At 34.9% G+C, this 15,776-nt stretch overlaps 1 protein-coding gene across 2 annotated transcripts in view; it reads right to left on the minus strand.

Annotated features, from left to right (window-relative positions):
- The window catches only part of Sema3a (semaphorin 3A), a 427,884-nt gene that overhangs the window by 89,632 nt on the left and 322,476 nt on the right, over positions 1–15,776 (minus strand). For both annotated transcript variants that reach the window (XM_045160315.1, XM_045160316.1), the window contains exon 7: positions 7,865–7,984. In XM_045160315.1, the coding sequence (XP_045016250.1) occupies positions 7,865–7,984 (120 nt within the window). The remainder of the gene's footprint in view (positions 1–7,864; positions 7,985–15,776) is intronic.

The raw sequence follows: 15,776 nt of genomic DNA on the forward strand, positions 1-15,776 counted from the left end.
ACAAAACTTGATGGTGTGAGTTTGAATTCCCAGTACCCAAATAAAGCCAGATGTGCAAAGTTGTGCATGCATCTGGAGTTTATTTGCAGTTACAAGAGGCCCTGGCACATCCATCCTTTCCCTCTCCCTTTCATTTTTCTATCATTCTTATTTTCCTTGCAAATGAATATACAAACATTTAGCAACAAATAGTAACTTAATTGTTCCTTCACTTAAGTAATAAGTGTACTTATTACAATACCAACACAGAACACCTTTTCTTAAACTTTAGAGCCACACATTGGGTCATTGTGCACAGAGACATTGCTTCTCACCTATAACTGATGGCTAACCCCACAATGCATGACCCATGTTCCCCAATGAGGATAGTCCCTGCAGAGAGGGAGGACAGAGAGGAGGCTAACAATGGTACCAATATGACTGTATACACATTGTGTACATAACTAATAAAAAATAAAAAGTTTATCTTTGGTTATTGTTCTTCTTAAATTTAATGTGCTCATTTTATAAAATAGTATATGACAAACAATCCTTTATTAGATAAATACTAAATCTAAATATTTGATATCTTTCTAACATACTAAGAGTCTATTATCACATTAGTGAGTAAGACAAAATGGTAGGAAAGAAGAAGAAAGAAATGGAGACTTTTCATTGTGTTAGATACCAAAATTTCCTTCAGTGTCCTCTATTTGTGCACAATAGAAGCACAGCCTCCCAGTCACCCTATGTATTGTCATATTATTTGATATTCTTCTCACTACTCCACATGAACTGTACTCCCCCACTGCCCAGTAAAACAGCATAGAATAACATTATCAATTGATTTCATTTAAAATCATATATTCATGCTAAGCACAAAATAATCATTCCCAAAGTCACAAAATGAATGAATGGGGGCCTGTGACATATAGTGAGGCAGTTTACTCCAAGACTAATGAATTAGATTCATTATTTTTTTTTTCTTTATGTGTCTTAAAGGATGAAGCTGGGTGTTAAACCAAGTTATAAATAAAAACATGTTTCCCAATGCTCTTGAGGTTCACAGAAGGCAATATTTAGTATCTACTGAGAGATGATGAAGCCAAAGTTAAAAATAAGACAAAGTCTGAGGACCAGCAGCTCCACTTGAGTTGATTACAGTTGTGTTTGATATTAGAGTGACTATTAGTATTAAGGTTAGGAGCTGGCAGGCAGTGAAGTCTGGCCTCAATATTCTTTGTAATTGAGAGACATCAATGATTTCTGAATGAGAACATATTATCATAGCTATTAGTACTGTTGTTCCTGAGTCATCTCCTACTTGTGTCTAAATATAAAGGAAATAATATACAATGTGCAATTTTAAGTAGTCTCATAGAAGCAAGCATAATAAGTAACTTATTGATTAAAATAAAATTTAATCAGCATACATTGTATCCAAAATCTTTTATCCTACATTAGCTGTTAGCCTATATTAGTTTTAGGCATACTTTTCTACAACAGAATGTATAAAAACACATGCAGAATATATATCCCCATGAGTCAACATTTTAATATAATTCAAATTGAATTTATAGGAACTACAAAAATTGTATCTTAACTAATAATAGGGTAAACATGCAAACAGTTCATCATCTGAATAACCAGGTTACTCTATGATTATTTCTTTTTCATCTACATATTATCTTATCAGCTTTGTGAGACGAATAAGTATCTTCCAACTTGAAAGTGTTTGAAATCATGAAACTCTGTGTCAAGCCTACAATGAATATTTAATAATACTGTGAAATTTTTCCTCACACTCATAATATAACATGTGGCATTTATTTTTGAGGAAACCATCCATGCCATTAAAATTCAACACATTACTTTCTGTCATTCTGCTGCATTGAGCTAAAATCCTTTAATTCCCAGGCCCTGCTGCTGGGACGCTCCCAGCTCATCACACTTAACCTCTGCTGAGGCTTCTCAGAAGCGAATTTGTTTCCCTCCATTCACAACTTGAATAGTTGAGCATGCCACACACAAATGCACACTGGTCTTTTGCTCTGAGCACACTAATCGGATTGTTTTTCCACTTTACAAACTCTGGGTCAACAATCAAGCTGCCGCCAAAAACTAATTAATTTGCAAACAGACTTCTGTTTGCACAGAGGGAAGGCTTTTGAGAGCCATGTCAGAGAGGCCAGTCACACCATGGTTACATGTATTGTCATGGTATCCACTTCTCTGGGTAAATCTCTTGCCTAATGCCATTGAGCATAGGACACCCGGATTACCAAGTCAGCAGTAAATCCCTACTGAGCCCCTCCACACTTTGAAGGTAGTGCCTATGGAAGAGGAAGTCAGAAGAGACAGACTCAGTATTCATTAAATTGATGGTGAGACAAGAGAGAGAGGGAAAAATGCTAAAACCTAGAGGGAAACGGAAGTAAGCTTTAACGAATTTTCTAAGCTATCATCTCATCTTGCTTTATGTGATTTTAATTTAAAAACTGAGTCTGACTTGAGTAAATGTAATACTACTTATGCTTTTTCTACTTTAATTATTTAAAAACCTGTTCTTTATTCACTGATTCAAAAGTTGTGTCTAACATATCACACTTTAGAACTGTAATTTTTAGCATATCCTGCAAAATATTAAAATAACTCATCCTAACAAATTTATTAAGCTACATTTTTTTGAAGAGACTTAAAAAAGAGCATATTGCCAGTGTTAATTTTTACATTGAAGATTAATTCATTTCATTCATTTGTTCAATATAATTTCAAACAATACTAGTTAAAATCAGTATTGTTACTTAGACAAAAGATGACTCAGAACACACGAATCAGGGAAGGGACACTGAGGGATGGTATTATCTAGTAATTTGTAGTTGCTTAAGAAAAAAAGGTATATTCAGTGATTTTTATATAATTTCTAATCATTTAAAAATGAATAATGTCATGATACACATTTATTCATTGAAAATACTATACTTTTGTGAGATTTGTGTTAATAGATGAAAAATGTTCTGGAACTACATTTGTGAAAAATCACAATAGGTTACTATGGGGATATAGTTAGGTACCGATAGACAAACTTAAGGTACTACATGATCAAATTTTATAACAATTTTAGTAAAATATTTTAGAAAAAAATCATTATTTTATTTCTTTGATTATTCATACTAATATCCCAGCATTGCCAACTAATAAGTACAGAGAAAATTCCTTGATAACTGAAATGCAATGTTAAAAAATATGGCACCCTCTTGTCTCACTCAAGCACTATGAAGATCTTCATTGTTTCTGTTGTTTGAACTGAAGGAACACTCAACTTATGTAGCACTTGTCTGGTGACATAACTGCAAATTAAGGCTAATGGAGTGGTTTTTCTCCAAAGGTCAGCAAAAATATTTCTCATTTATTTGAGCAACAGGACCAATCCGACATGATATCATTAGAAGTATGGCATTATGCAAATTGATAATTCATTTTACTTATTAAAGAATGATGTAATTTAATACTCTGACATGGTTATGCCTGTAAACATGGTAGAATTAAGGTAGTTCATTAAAAGAGTTGCAGAAGTGATTAGAGATTGTATATCTGCTACCAGAATTAATATGGTTACTCATTTTATTTGAAGTCCTGTTTCTTGGTTTATTTTTCTAAAAATGTATCCTGTGGAGAAATTTGAATCTTGTGAAAATCTGCAGTATCCTAGAACATAACCACAGAAAGGAAGTTATACTGATCCTAGGTGAAGGCGGTCATCCTGGTATGAATTTTACAAGGGAGGAGAAGTGGAGTGATCACTGACATACCATTTCAATTACAGAAAAAAAAAAAAAAAGGGTCAGTCTGTCCACAGGCACGATCCTTTTAGGAAATTTCACTAAAAGAAAACAGGTCTTCCTGAAATGAATGGGAAGGCCTCACACTCCTGGCATGTAATTAGGTCTGTTTGTGTTCACTGGGTCTTGGTTCTCTCAAGGATCCATGTGGTTTCCTATATTAAACCCAGCTTGGGCTGCCCTTTCACCCTGGCTCCAGTATAATCACTTACAAAATGAGTCCCACAAAGCTTCCCAAACATGCCTTAACCAATGGGACTAGGCTAAAGGGCACAGAGCTAGTTATAGAAGTACTTATTAAGGCTTAGCTGTTCTTCTATGCTTTTCATAAAATGTTATGTGGTCATCTTTTTCATACTAAGTGTAGGAAATTGTATTATGTGGTCATCTTTTCATACTAACTGCAGGAAGTAGGTAATGTCATCCTTACATCAAAAAGAAGGGCAGAACTCAAAAAACAATATTTTAAGGACTAGAGTTTTTCTTTGAAATTACATAAAATTATAATACTAATCCAACTAATATTTTTCATGAAACAGAAAAATAATGTGGGCTAGACAATACCCTAATAATACCTTATGTACAAAGAAAATAAAATTAACTAAATTTCTGAATTAGTAAAAGTTAAATTTGGAATTTAAGTTTAAGACCATATGTTATTGGAAGAATTTAGGCAGCACAAGAATAAAGTTGAATTTTAGCACATCATTCCAAACTTAAGCCACTAGACTTCTAAAATCAAATATTATTCTTACCATTAGCAACTTTAAATTAAGGCTTAACATAAAAATGTGGGAAGTTGTCATATACTAATTATAAAAACATCTGTAGATTTCATATCTTCTAACTTTCTTTATGTCTATTCCTTCCCACATTTTTCTTTGTATTAAACTTGAAGGCAAACCTTGCTTGACACTGCTATAAAAATGTCAAAAGGAGTAATTGTTAAAGTAGTTAATTTTACTCTAAAAATGAGATTGAAAGATCCAATTTATATAACTGTTGTTCTATTTTTATTTACCACAAAAGATAAATTTGTTTTTATTAACAACAAAAATTAAAAAAATCATCCATGGCTGGAGATATGGCTTAGCATTAGGTGCTTGCCTGCAAAGCCAATGACTCAGGTTTGATTACCCAGGACCCATGTAAGCCAGATGCACAAGGTAGCACCTACAGCTGGAGTTCATTTGCAGCAGTTAGATGCCTTGACACATACATTCTCTCTCTCTCTCTACCTCTCTTAAATAAATAAATAAAAATAAATTGTAAAAAAGACATCTAAAATTAATCAATCATTATTTTCAAAAGACACAAATTGGTTTGAGAATTATAAAGTAAGATGAAGTTAATTATAAATTAAGACTAGGACTAAATCAATTTCATGGACCCAAATATTTCTGAAAAAAATATCTTACAGTGCTTCAGAACTCACTTATTTTATGCATGAGGGTGTAAGCATTATGTTTTCTGAATTTGTATTCTGAAATGCTATTTAATTTCTCCAGGCTAGGGATTCATGGTCCTGTGGCTCTATCTCAAACATGTCTATATCCTCCGGTTCACAGCTGTCTGGTTTCTGCATGCTGTCAGATGTAACCTTTCTGTTAATTTGGAAAACTCTGTTCTCACATTCAGTTCTGAGACACTGATAACTGAATTCTCAAATGAGTTGCACATTTCGGAGATGAAGTACAGAACTGGGGACAATGACTGTGTTTTCCCACAGTGTAAATTCTTTACATTCGACTGTCAACATTTGAGTGTGTAGCATAAAAGCAGCTTTAACTTGATGACTTTTTCTTCCAAGGCCATAAAGGAAATGTATACTCTTCCAGCCTTTGTACTACTCCACATTCTTATGAGATTTTGTTTCTCACAGACAGTGAAAATCTGTATGACCCTTGGAGTACATTGTAGATCAAAGGTACCTTGTTGCAGTATAAAACAAACATTTTCTCTCCCACACAACTATTTCCATTTTGTGGGTAATAATTTTAAAAGAGAGGTTTTCCAACTAATCCTCCCTGTCTTGCACACACATGCAAAGTTTAATACGTGAGTTTAACATTTGTCCTTTGGCTTTTGGTGTTCTGCACATGTCCTTTTAATTAACTCAGCATAAAATCAAGTTCTTAGATATTGACTCAGGCACCATTATATGTCTTTGTCACTCTCACAGGAGGTGAGATCTGACTATATTCCCAATACCTATGTATTACTAAAGTTTTTGTAATCCTGATAATTTTATTCATCTTCTTAACTTCACATGAGAAGGAGAAACTGAAGTCAAGTTTGGATGAAATGGGAAAACAAGAAACAAGGGACACAGAAAAGTGACTACTTTGACAATGTTGTAAATGGTGACAAATATTTCAGGAGAGGTGGTCTAAGTGAAGCTTGATAAAACGCTATAGAATGCTATGTATGAACTTTAGAAGAAGAGTGACATAGGAATAGAATGTTGGATTAAAGTTAGATTGAAAGCAGCTACAGGTGGTGAACATGTTGAGTAACTGAGTACTAAGGTATTTCATGTGACAAGGAACAAAATTTCAGATCAAGGGAAGACACTGAAGACACGAAAGAAAGAAAGAAAGAAAGAGAGAGAGAGAGAGAGAGAGGGAGGGAGGGAGGGAGGGAGGGAGGGAGGGAGGGAGGGAGGGAGGGAGGGAGGGAAGAGGAAAGAAAGAAAAAAAAGAAAGAAAGAAAAAAGGAAAGAAAGGAAGTAAAAAGGAAAGAAAGAAATCAAGTATGACAAAGTAAATGCAAATTGAGTGATTTATGAAAACACAGAAATGTAATTAAAAGCAAATGCAGAAAGGTCAGATGAGCAAGGTAGGATCCAGATCTTTGTTCATAACACTGAAAGATAATTGGATAATTAGACATGTTATGACAGGGGGAGGGGATGCCACGCAAGGTGATCTGAGGTCTGTTTTATGTTCTGAAATAGTCACTTTGAAGCATGGGATAAATCAGAACAAAGATTACCACACAAGGGTCATACTCCCTGAAGTTTCACTGAGGTCTAGAGGCACTATATTACTTTTCTAAAATAGAACAAGGTAAGCTAGAAGTAATGAAATAAACTGTAATTCCTAGGAGGAAAAAAACAGTGTTGCAAGATACTTTGAATGAGACTATCCAGTATCCCAGTGATGCATGGATGAACTGTATCCTGTGTGCTCCAGTCTCATTAATAAATCACAAGGAGCCAGGGAAAGATCAAATATGGATGACAAGGAATTAGCAATTTTTTAATGATACTAAAAGCAGTAATACATGAGTTAATAATACAAAGTAACCATGATATTTGAGATTATTATAACATATTTGTTATTGTATAAATGAATAAGTAAAAACATTGCATGTTTTACACAATCCTACAATTATGTAAAAACTATAAAAATAACAGACATGACAGAAGCATGTACTTGCTTAAGTAATTAAGTTAGTGTCAAGTTGAATAAATTGTGTTTTTGTTATAAATCTACCACTACTGGGTAATATAATCTGTTGGTCTTTATTTCCTCAGCTATAGAATGAAAAAAAAAAAGTACTTTTTGAAGATTAAATGTGAATAATATGACTTAATTGAGGATAGTATCAATGCAATGTTCCTAGCACTGAAAAATGAGTTTTGATGTCAGTTTTGATATGATGCTCACTAGCCAAGAATTATAGTCAAGGGAATAAAAATACTACTCTGTGAGACTTGTGGTGGGAACTCCATAAGGTATAATTAGTACAACTTATGATCTCTTCCCATTGTCTCTGTTCAGTAGCTTCTGACCAGTTCCTGTTCTTTCTGTATCTAACCACTGAACAACTCCAAATTTGGAATAAAGCAAATGTTTCCTCCGTTTTACATCTCTCCTTTCTCTTTGCTCAACATTATCACACCCACAGTTATGAAGTCACCCTATCCAGTCAGCAGCTTAACAGACCTCAAGCCACAGTATATATTGGATAAAAGGAAAGTTCTCCAATGAAAATGCAGTAATAGGCTCTGTGTCTGTACTCTTGCATGCATGACCTACCATTGAGCCACCTGGAATCATGCTGCTCTGTCCTGATTGGGTGGTGGTTCCCAAGTGTTCGAAAAATAGCAAAGTCTCGCCCCATGAAATCAGCTGCAGTTCCAGAGTACAATTCTCCATCTGTATGGTGAAAAAACAAGAACACATTTATATCATTTATTTGAATTATGACAAGGAAAGAAAAACAATACAGGTTTCATATTATGATCATGACAAAAAGACAAATTCCACCTACACCCTTAAGCAGTTACTTATACTTCATCCATGGAAAAGACAATGTTATCAACAGATTATTTACACATTAAAAATCTAACTATTCATTGAATATAATCAGGAAACTTCTACAGACTCTGCTTATATGAATATTGCTAAAACAAAATTTTCTTTTCACGTTGATGAACTTATAAAACTCAAAAATAAAAATGACATATATATCACATTGTTTTATATGTATAAACCACTTATGGATCTATACCTTACTTAGGAGGATAAGATACTTTCTAAAATCATGCTTATTGCTTATGTCACCACACCTGGTATTGCCCTTTATCTTTAATACATCTAGTGGGATAAGTATTTTAAGTTTGTATAAGTTATTATGTAGACCCAAATTCAGTCCAATACAGACTTAGATGTAATAAAAATATTTTTGCTAAAATCCAATTTTTACTAAACTAAGACAAACTCATTGCAGTTCAAGATTCTACTGATTTTGACTCCTTGCTACTGAAATGGTACTGGTGCTTGTTCATAGTTGAAGGACAGAGGAATCATAGCCAGAAGAAACAGAATAGATGGGAAAATGGCATGTTTGAGAATAAGAAGATACATGGGCTGAATATCACTGGATTCTTGTCAGGAAATCAGGAACTATTGTGATACTTTCAAATGATCTCTCTTAGTTCTGTCCACATTCCCATGATGGAAATATTGGTATCCTTATTTTTTAGAATACTATATTAATAAAATTTTATTTTTCTGTATTAAATATTTTAATTTATTTTATTTTTTAAATTTTTTTAGTCAGTGAATACATTTGAGTTGGTACCATTGTTTGTCTTTCCCCTGTCCTCCCCGCTCCACCAGGACCCTCCTTATGGGGTATGTGGTTTGTATAATGTGGGGTTAGCCTTTTTGTTTCAGGTATGAGGAAATGTCTCTATTTGTCATGACCCAATGTTTGGCTCTGACATTCTTTCTGGCCCCTCTTCTGCAAATCTCCCTGAGCCATATTGTGTTCACATTAGGTCTACTTCCCTGTTGAGATCTTGGGTGCCTCTGTGTTTCTGGATATCTGGTTTGGTAGGGGTTGATTGTTCTCTGTGTCTATCTCCTTCACCGTTGTGCTGGTTTCCGGATTGCCAAGAAAACAGCAGTCTTGCATGTTTCCCCAATTATTCTTAGTTTCATCTGGGGCCCTTTGGAGGTATGATGGGGGTGGTTCTTGCCTCAGGATCTGCATTTATCTGATAAAGAGAAGCAGATTCTCCAACAAAGAGTAAAGTTAGCATCAAGTAGATGTGTTAACCAGTGTTTTGTAGAGATAGTTTAGTGGAGAGTGGGTTCATTTTTGGATATGGTTCTGACTTGTTTCCCAGCTCCAGCTCTGGGTTCTGATCCACTGAGCAGATCAGTTAGCCAAATTGAGAGCAGTTGGTTTGCCACCATGATATCCATCACTATCGCACTTGTATGAGCATCACCTCAGGTTGTTTACAGCTAAGTAAGTTAGACCATGCATTGCTTGAACAGATATTGATCTTTATCCCCCAGTTGCTCATGTAGAACCTTCTGGCACTAGATGTGCTGTCTGGGGACTGACTCCTGTCCAGCTTCCTGCCATGTCACTCCATGCTATATAACAACAGTGTATGGTGTCTTCAGCAGTAGAGTCTTACCAATAACCTGTGGTGAATCCTCAAGTGCTCTGACATAAATCTGTCTTCTTTTGGGAAACCTTGTAGGTCTGTGTGATCAAATGCTCATTGTGGATGATTACCACCAGCTGGTCCCATGAGTTACAGGTCAGCAGCCAAGAAGAGAAGGAAGAACCAGATAAGTGACATAAAAGAGATAGAGGGATGAGAGAGAAGAGGGAGGGAGGGAGAGAGAGAGAGAAAGAGAAAGAGAAGGAGAGAGAAGCAGAAATAGGAAGAGATAATGAATAGTATTTTTCATACTCTTTCCAAGGACTTGTGAATCTGGTGTTCCCTCTAAGGGCCTGGTGGAGGTTCATCCATTTGGTCTGTCTTTTAGGAAGTAGAATTTTATGGTACCATTGCCTTTTGGATCCAGTTTTGTGTACCTCTCTTTCTTACCCTCTGCTCCCTCCCCACCCTCCCTATTGTCTAGTCCTTGAGAGGCTTGGTAGGTATGTCAGCAACTTGGGTAGATTCAGGTGAAGAGCTGTAGATGAGTGAAACTATGGGGTGATTATCTTTCTGTGATTGGGTGAGATCAGATCACTGAGAATAAGCTGTTCCAGGCTTGAAGATTTTTCTTCAAATTTCATTGTACCATTTTTCCTTACTGCTATGTATAATTCCATCATGTAGATATACCACATATTAGTTATCCATTAATCTAGTGATGGACATATGGGTTGATTCCAGCTCTTGGCTATTATGAATTGATCCGCTATAAACATGGTTAAGCAAATCTGCATGAACTGAGGCATGAAGCTTTTAGGGCATATGCCCAGTAAGGGAATAACTGGGTTTGTTGGTAACTCTATAGTCAGTTTTATTTTAGGAGCCTCCATATTGCTTTCCAAAGTGGTTGTACCATCTTACATTCCCACCAACAGTGCATAAGGGTTCCTCTTTCTCCACATCCTCACCAACATTTATTTTCATTGTATTTTTTGATATTTGCTATACTTACTGGGGTAAGGTGGAATCTCATAGTAGTTTTAATTTGCATTGCCTTGATGATTAGGGATGATTAGTGTGTATTTGCCATTTGTATTTCTTCCATTGTGAAATGCCTGTCGAGTTCCTTGCCCCATTTTGTGAGTGGGTTGTTTGGATTTTTATTGTTTAGGTTTTCGAGTATTTTGTAGATTCTAGAAATTAGGCCTCTATCAGTTGGACATTCACTTTTAAACAATAAATGGGTAGTGGATGAAATAAATGATATATTGAAATGTTTAGAAATGAGTGACAATGAGAACATATCCTACCAAAACTTATGGGATACAATGAAGGCAGCCTTCAGGGGAAAATTCATAATTAATAACCTGATCACTCATCTAAAGGCACTGGAAAAGCAAAAACAATCCAACCCAAAAAGCCAACAGAAAGAGATAATTAAGATCAAAGCAAAAAATAATGAATTGGAAACTAAGAAGACAATTAAGAAAATTGATGAAAGCCAGGCGTGGTGGCGCATGCCTTTAATCCCAGCACTCAGGAGGCAGAGGTAGGAGGGTCGCCATTGAGTTCAAGGCCACCCTGAGACTACATAGATTGAGACTAAACCTCAAAAAACAAACAAACAAACAATAAAAACAACAACAACAAAAAAGAAAATTGATGAAACAAAAAAGTAGGTTCTTTGAAAAAATAAACAAGATTGACAAGCCACTGGCCAATTTGATCAAGCGAAAAAAAGAGGCACTTCAAATTAAGAAAGTTAGAAATGAAAAAGGAGAGATTACAATAAATACAGTGAAATTGGGAGAACCATCAGGTCTTACTTCAAATATCTCTACTCTACAAAATTGGAAAATATAGAGGAAATGGATAAATTCCCAGACACATACCATCTACCAAAGCTAAAATCAGAGCAGATTAATCTCCTAAACAAACCTATCACACTCATTGAGATTGAAAAGATAATTTTAAAATACCTCCCCCCAAAACAGAGTACAGGACTAGATGACTTCTCAGCTGAATCTATCAAACCTTCATGGAATAACTGAAACCAGTCTTTCTCAAACTATGCCACACAATTGGAGACTAAGGAAAGCTTCTCAACTCCTTCTATGAAGATACTATAACCCTAATACCCAAACCAGGCAGAAATGCCACAAGAAAAGAAAACTACAGGCCTATTTCCCTAATGAACTTAGATGCAAAGATCCTGAACAAATTCCTCGCAACCCTAATTCAACAACACATCAAATACAATATCTACCTTGATTAAATAGGCTTCATCCCAGAAACACAGAGATGGTTCAACATATAGAAATCTGTCAATATAATATAATACATAAACAAGGCTAAACACAAAAACCACGCGATCATTTCGATAGATGCAGAAAAGGCCTTTGACAAAATGCAACATCACTTCATGATCAAAACATTGGAGAGAATAGGCATGGTCAGTTTATGTCTTAACACAATAAAGGCTATACACAAACTCCTAAAGTCCAAATAATACTTAATGGAGAGAGACTGAAGGACTTCCCAATGAGATCAAGAATAAGACGGGGGTATCCACTCTCACTCTCTGCTCTTCAATATAGTACTGGAAGTCTTAGCTCAAGCAATAAGTCAGGAGAAAGAAATAAAGGGGATACAATTTAGAAAGGAAGAAATCAAGTTAGTGTTATTCTCAGATGACATGATTCTATATGAAGGAGACCCAAGAACCTCCATTCCAAAACTCTGAAAGGTGATAAACTCCTTCAGCAAAGTAGCAGGATACAAAATCAATACACAAAAATCAATAGCCTTTGTATATGCAAATGAAAAAGATAAAGAGAAAGAAAAAAGTGACATGGTCCCATTTTCAATAGCAACAATAAAATAAAATAAAATATCTTCAAATAACATTAACCAAGGAAGTCAAAGATCTATACAATGAAACCATAAAAATACTCAAAATAGAAATTCAAGAAGGCTTAAGAAAATGGAAAGACCTCCCATGCTCCTGAATAGGCAGAATTAACATTGTAAAAATAACAATCCTTCCAAAGGCAATCTACAGATTTAATGCAATTTCCATCAAAATCACAACATCGTTCTTCACAGAGATAGAAAAATTGATCTCAAATTTCATATAGAAAGGCAGAAGGTCTTGCATATCCAAAAATATCCTCAGCAAAAGAAATACCTCTGGAGTCATCACCATACCTGATCTAAAGCTATGTTACAAAGTCATAGTTATAGAAACAGCATAGTACTGGCATAAAAATAGGTATAGACCAATGGAATAGAATTGAGGACCCTGACTTTGGGTCTAGTAACTATAGCTACTTAATATTTGACAAAGACCCTAACAATATAGGCTGGCCAAAAGATACCATCTTCAACAAATGGTACTGGGCAAACTGGATAACCATATGTAAGAAATTGAAACTTGATCCACACATCTTGCCATGCACAATAGACAAGTCCAAATGCATCAAAGACCACAACAAAATACCAGAAACTTGGTTCATTCTGGAAGAAAGTTAGGAGGAACATTCCATCATCTAGGAATGAGAAAAGACTTCCTGAACAAATTCCCAGTAGCACAGAATCTTAAACAATCACTCAACCAATGGGATTTTATGAAGCTGAAAAGTTTCTTCACAGACAAACATACAATTAGCAGAGCCAATAGATTACCCACAGAATGGGAGAAAATATTTTCTGAGTATCCTTATTAAAGTCAAAGAAGCACATGGTTGTCTTAAAGGTTAGGCAAGTCAAGATCCAAGCTTGCTTTAATTCCAATTTTATTATACTAGCCCACATAAACTTTCAGTTAATTCAAGTTTGTAAAATTTATGTGTTTTGTCCTTGAAACAGGACAAAGTGAAGCCTGTGTCTAGAGTTTATTTCCAGCAGCTTGATTATCTGCTATGCCCATACACCCCTTCCTATAAAAAAAAAAAAAAAAAAAAAAAAAAACACACACACACACAAAGAGATAATGTTGGAACAATAAATAAAGTTTTCAATTCAAAAAGGGTTTAATAATCACTTGCCCCTAAAGTTTCCAAAATAAAGATGTGCAAGTGAGATGAAGGAAAAAAATAAATAAAAATGTCCTTAAAAAGAAAATGATAGGGCTGGAGAGATGGCTTAGCGGTTAAGCGCTTGCCTGTGAAGCCTAAGGACCCTGGTTCGAGGCTTGGTTCCCCAGGTCCCACGTTAGCCAGATGCACAAGGGGGCGCACATGTCTGGAATTCGTTTGCAGAGGCTGGAAGCCCTGGAGCGCCCATTCTCTCTCTCTCTCCCTCTGTCTTTCTCTCTGTGTCTGTCGCTCTCAAATAAATAAATAAAATTTAAAAAAAAAAAAGAAAATGATAACTGAAACATTTTTATATCACTCTCACTTCTCAAATACTTTCATATTAGACAAATAGTAAATTATCTGAATATTCATGTTTAGATATTTTAGGAGATGTGTCATGCTAATTTTATTACAAATATGAAGTTTGCAATTTATAGATTTCACTCAAAGATTTGTGAGGTAAAATAGATATTCTAAGTGCCCAATTCCAGTCAATTCTTTTGGTAGAACTTTGTCACTGATATACTTTAATGAAGTTTTAATAGCCTCTAGAATCATGGAGAAGATGCAGCAGAGAAAACTCATTAAAAATAGGCTACTACTTTAAGCCTGTATAGATGGATATTTTATATAAATATACATATTATAAATTTATATTGTATAAATAACATATAAATATATATTATATAAATATATATTATAAATTTATATTATATAAATATATTTTATATATTATATATATTTGTATGTGTTTATTTGTAAGCAAATAGAGAGAGAGAGTGTCAGAGAGAGAAAGTAAAACATCACCAGTGGTTCTTGATGCTGCAACCAAACTCCCAGTGACTATGCCAATTTTTTTTTTTTTAATTTTTATTTATTTATTTGAGAGCGACAGACACAGAGAGAAAGACAGATAGAGGGAAAGAGAGAGAATGGGCCCACCAGGGCTTCCAGCCACTGCAAACGAACTCCAGACGCGTGCGCCCCCTTGTGCATCTGGCTAATGTGGGACCTGGGGAACCGAGCCTCGAACCGGGGTCCTTAGGCTTCACAGGCAAGCGCTTAACCGCTAAGCCATCTCTCCAGCCCGACTATGCCAATTTTTGCAAACTACTTTTGTGGCTACTGGGTTATCAATCCAGGGCAATTAGGCTTTGCAATAAAAAAGTAGCTTTAACCACTAAGCAATCTTTCCAGCTCCCTTACATGTATATTTTGTTTTAAAATTAAGTTTAAAAGTATTTATTTTGGAATGTTATAATTCAAAATAATGAAAACTATAGGTTTGAAATGACAATACAACTACTAAGTAAGTTAATCGTTTTATTAATAGGATTTACATGTTGTCCTAAATCATCAGTGTATGTTATCTTTGGAATTCAAAAACACCTGATATTTTGTCCATTGAATTAAATGACAAATACAAATCTGATTTGCTCTCATTAAAATATGTTTCAGTAGCATGTTACCTGAGTAAAGGAGAAAAAGATAATTCTATGAGGAAGCTACTTGCACATTTTAAAAGCTCTGTGAAATATTAAATATGTGTTAACTGATTATAATTAGCTTATATTTAGTTAATGCAATAAATTCCATGGGATTAGTCCTTTCTATTTTTACATGGAATTGAAATAGATGTGATATACTTTACTGTATTTTATTTTTTTTTAATTATCATTATTATTAGCCAGATGTTTCATATGTATACATAATGTGTTGGTACACTCTTTTCCCCTTTTCCTATCCCCATTTCCTTGGAGACATTCCTCAGGGGGGTTGCAGTATTCCTTCTGGGGTTGGGGTTTATAAACCTCTTCTGAAGGATTTTTTATATAGGAATAAAAGTTTGTAAATGAAAATAGTCCTGTTAAAACTGCCTAAAGTGATAATGCTTTTGTGAAACATTTTCCGGCTGGAATATCTGTGGGAAGTTGACTGTGCTTACTTTGTCTTGAAATGCCAAAA

The sequence above is a fragment of the Jaculus jaculus genome, chromosome 10 (assembly GCF_020740685.1).
Source record: "Jaculus jaculus isolate mJacJac1 chromosome 10, mJacJac1.mat.Y.cur, whole genome shotgun sequence".
Classification (NCBI taxonomy): Eukaryota; Metazoa; Chordata; class Mammalia; order Rodentia; family Dipodidae; genus Jaculus; species Jaculus jaculus.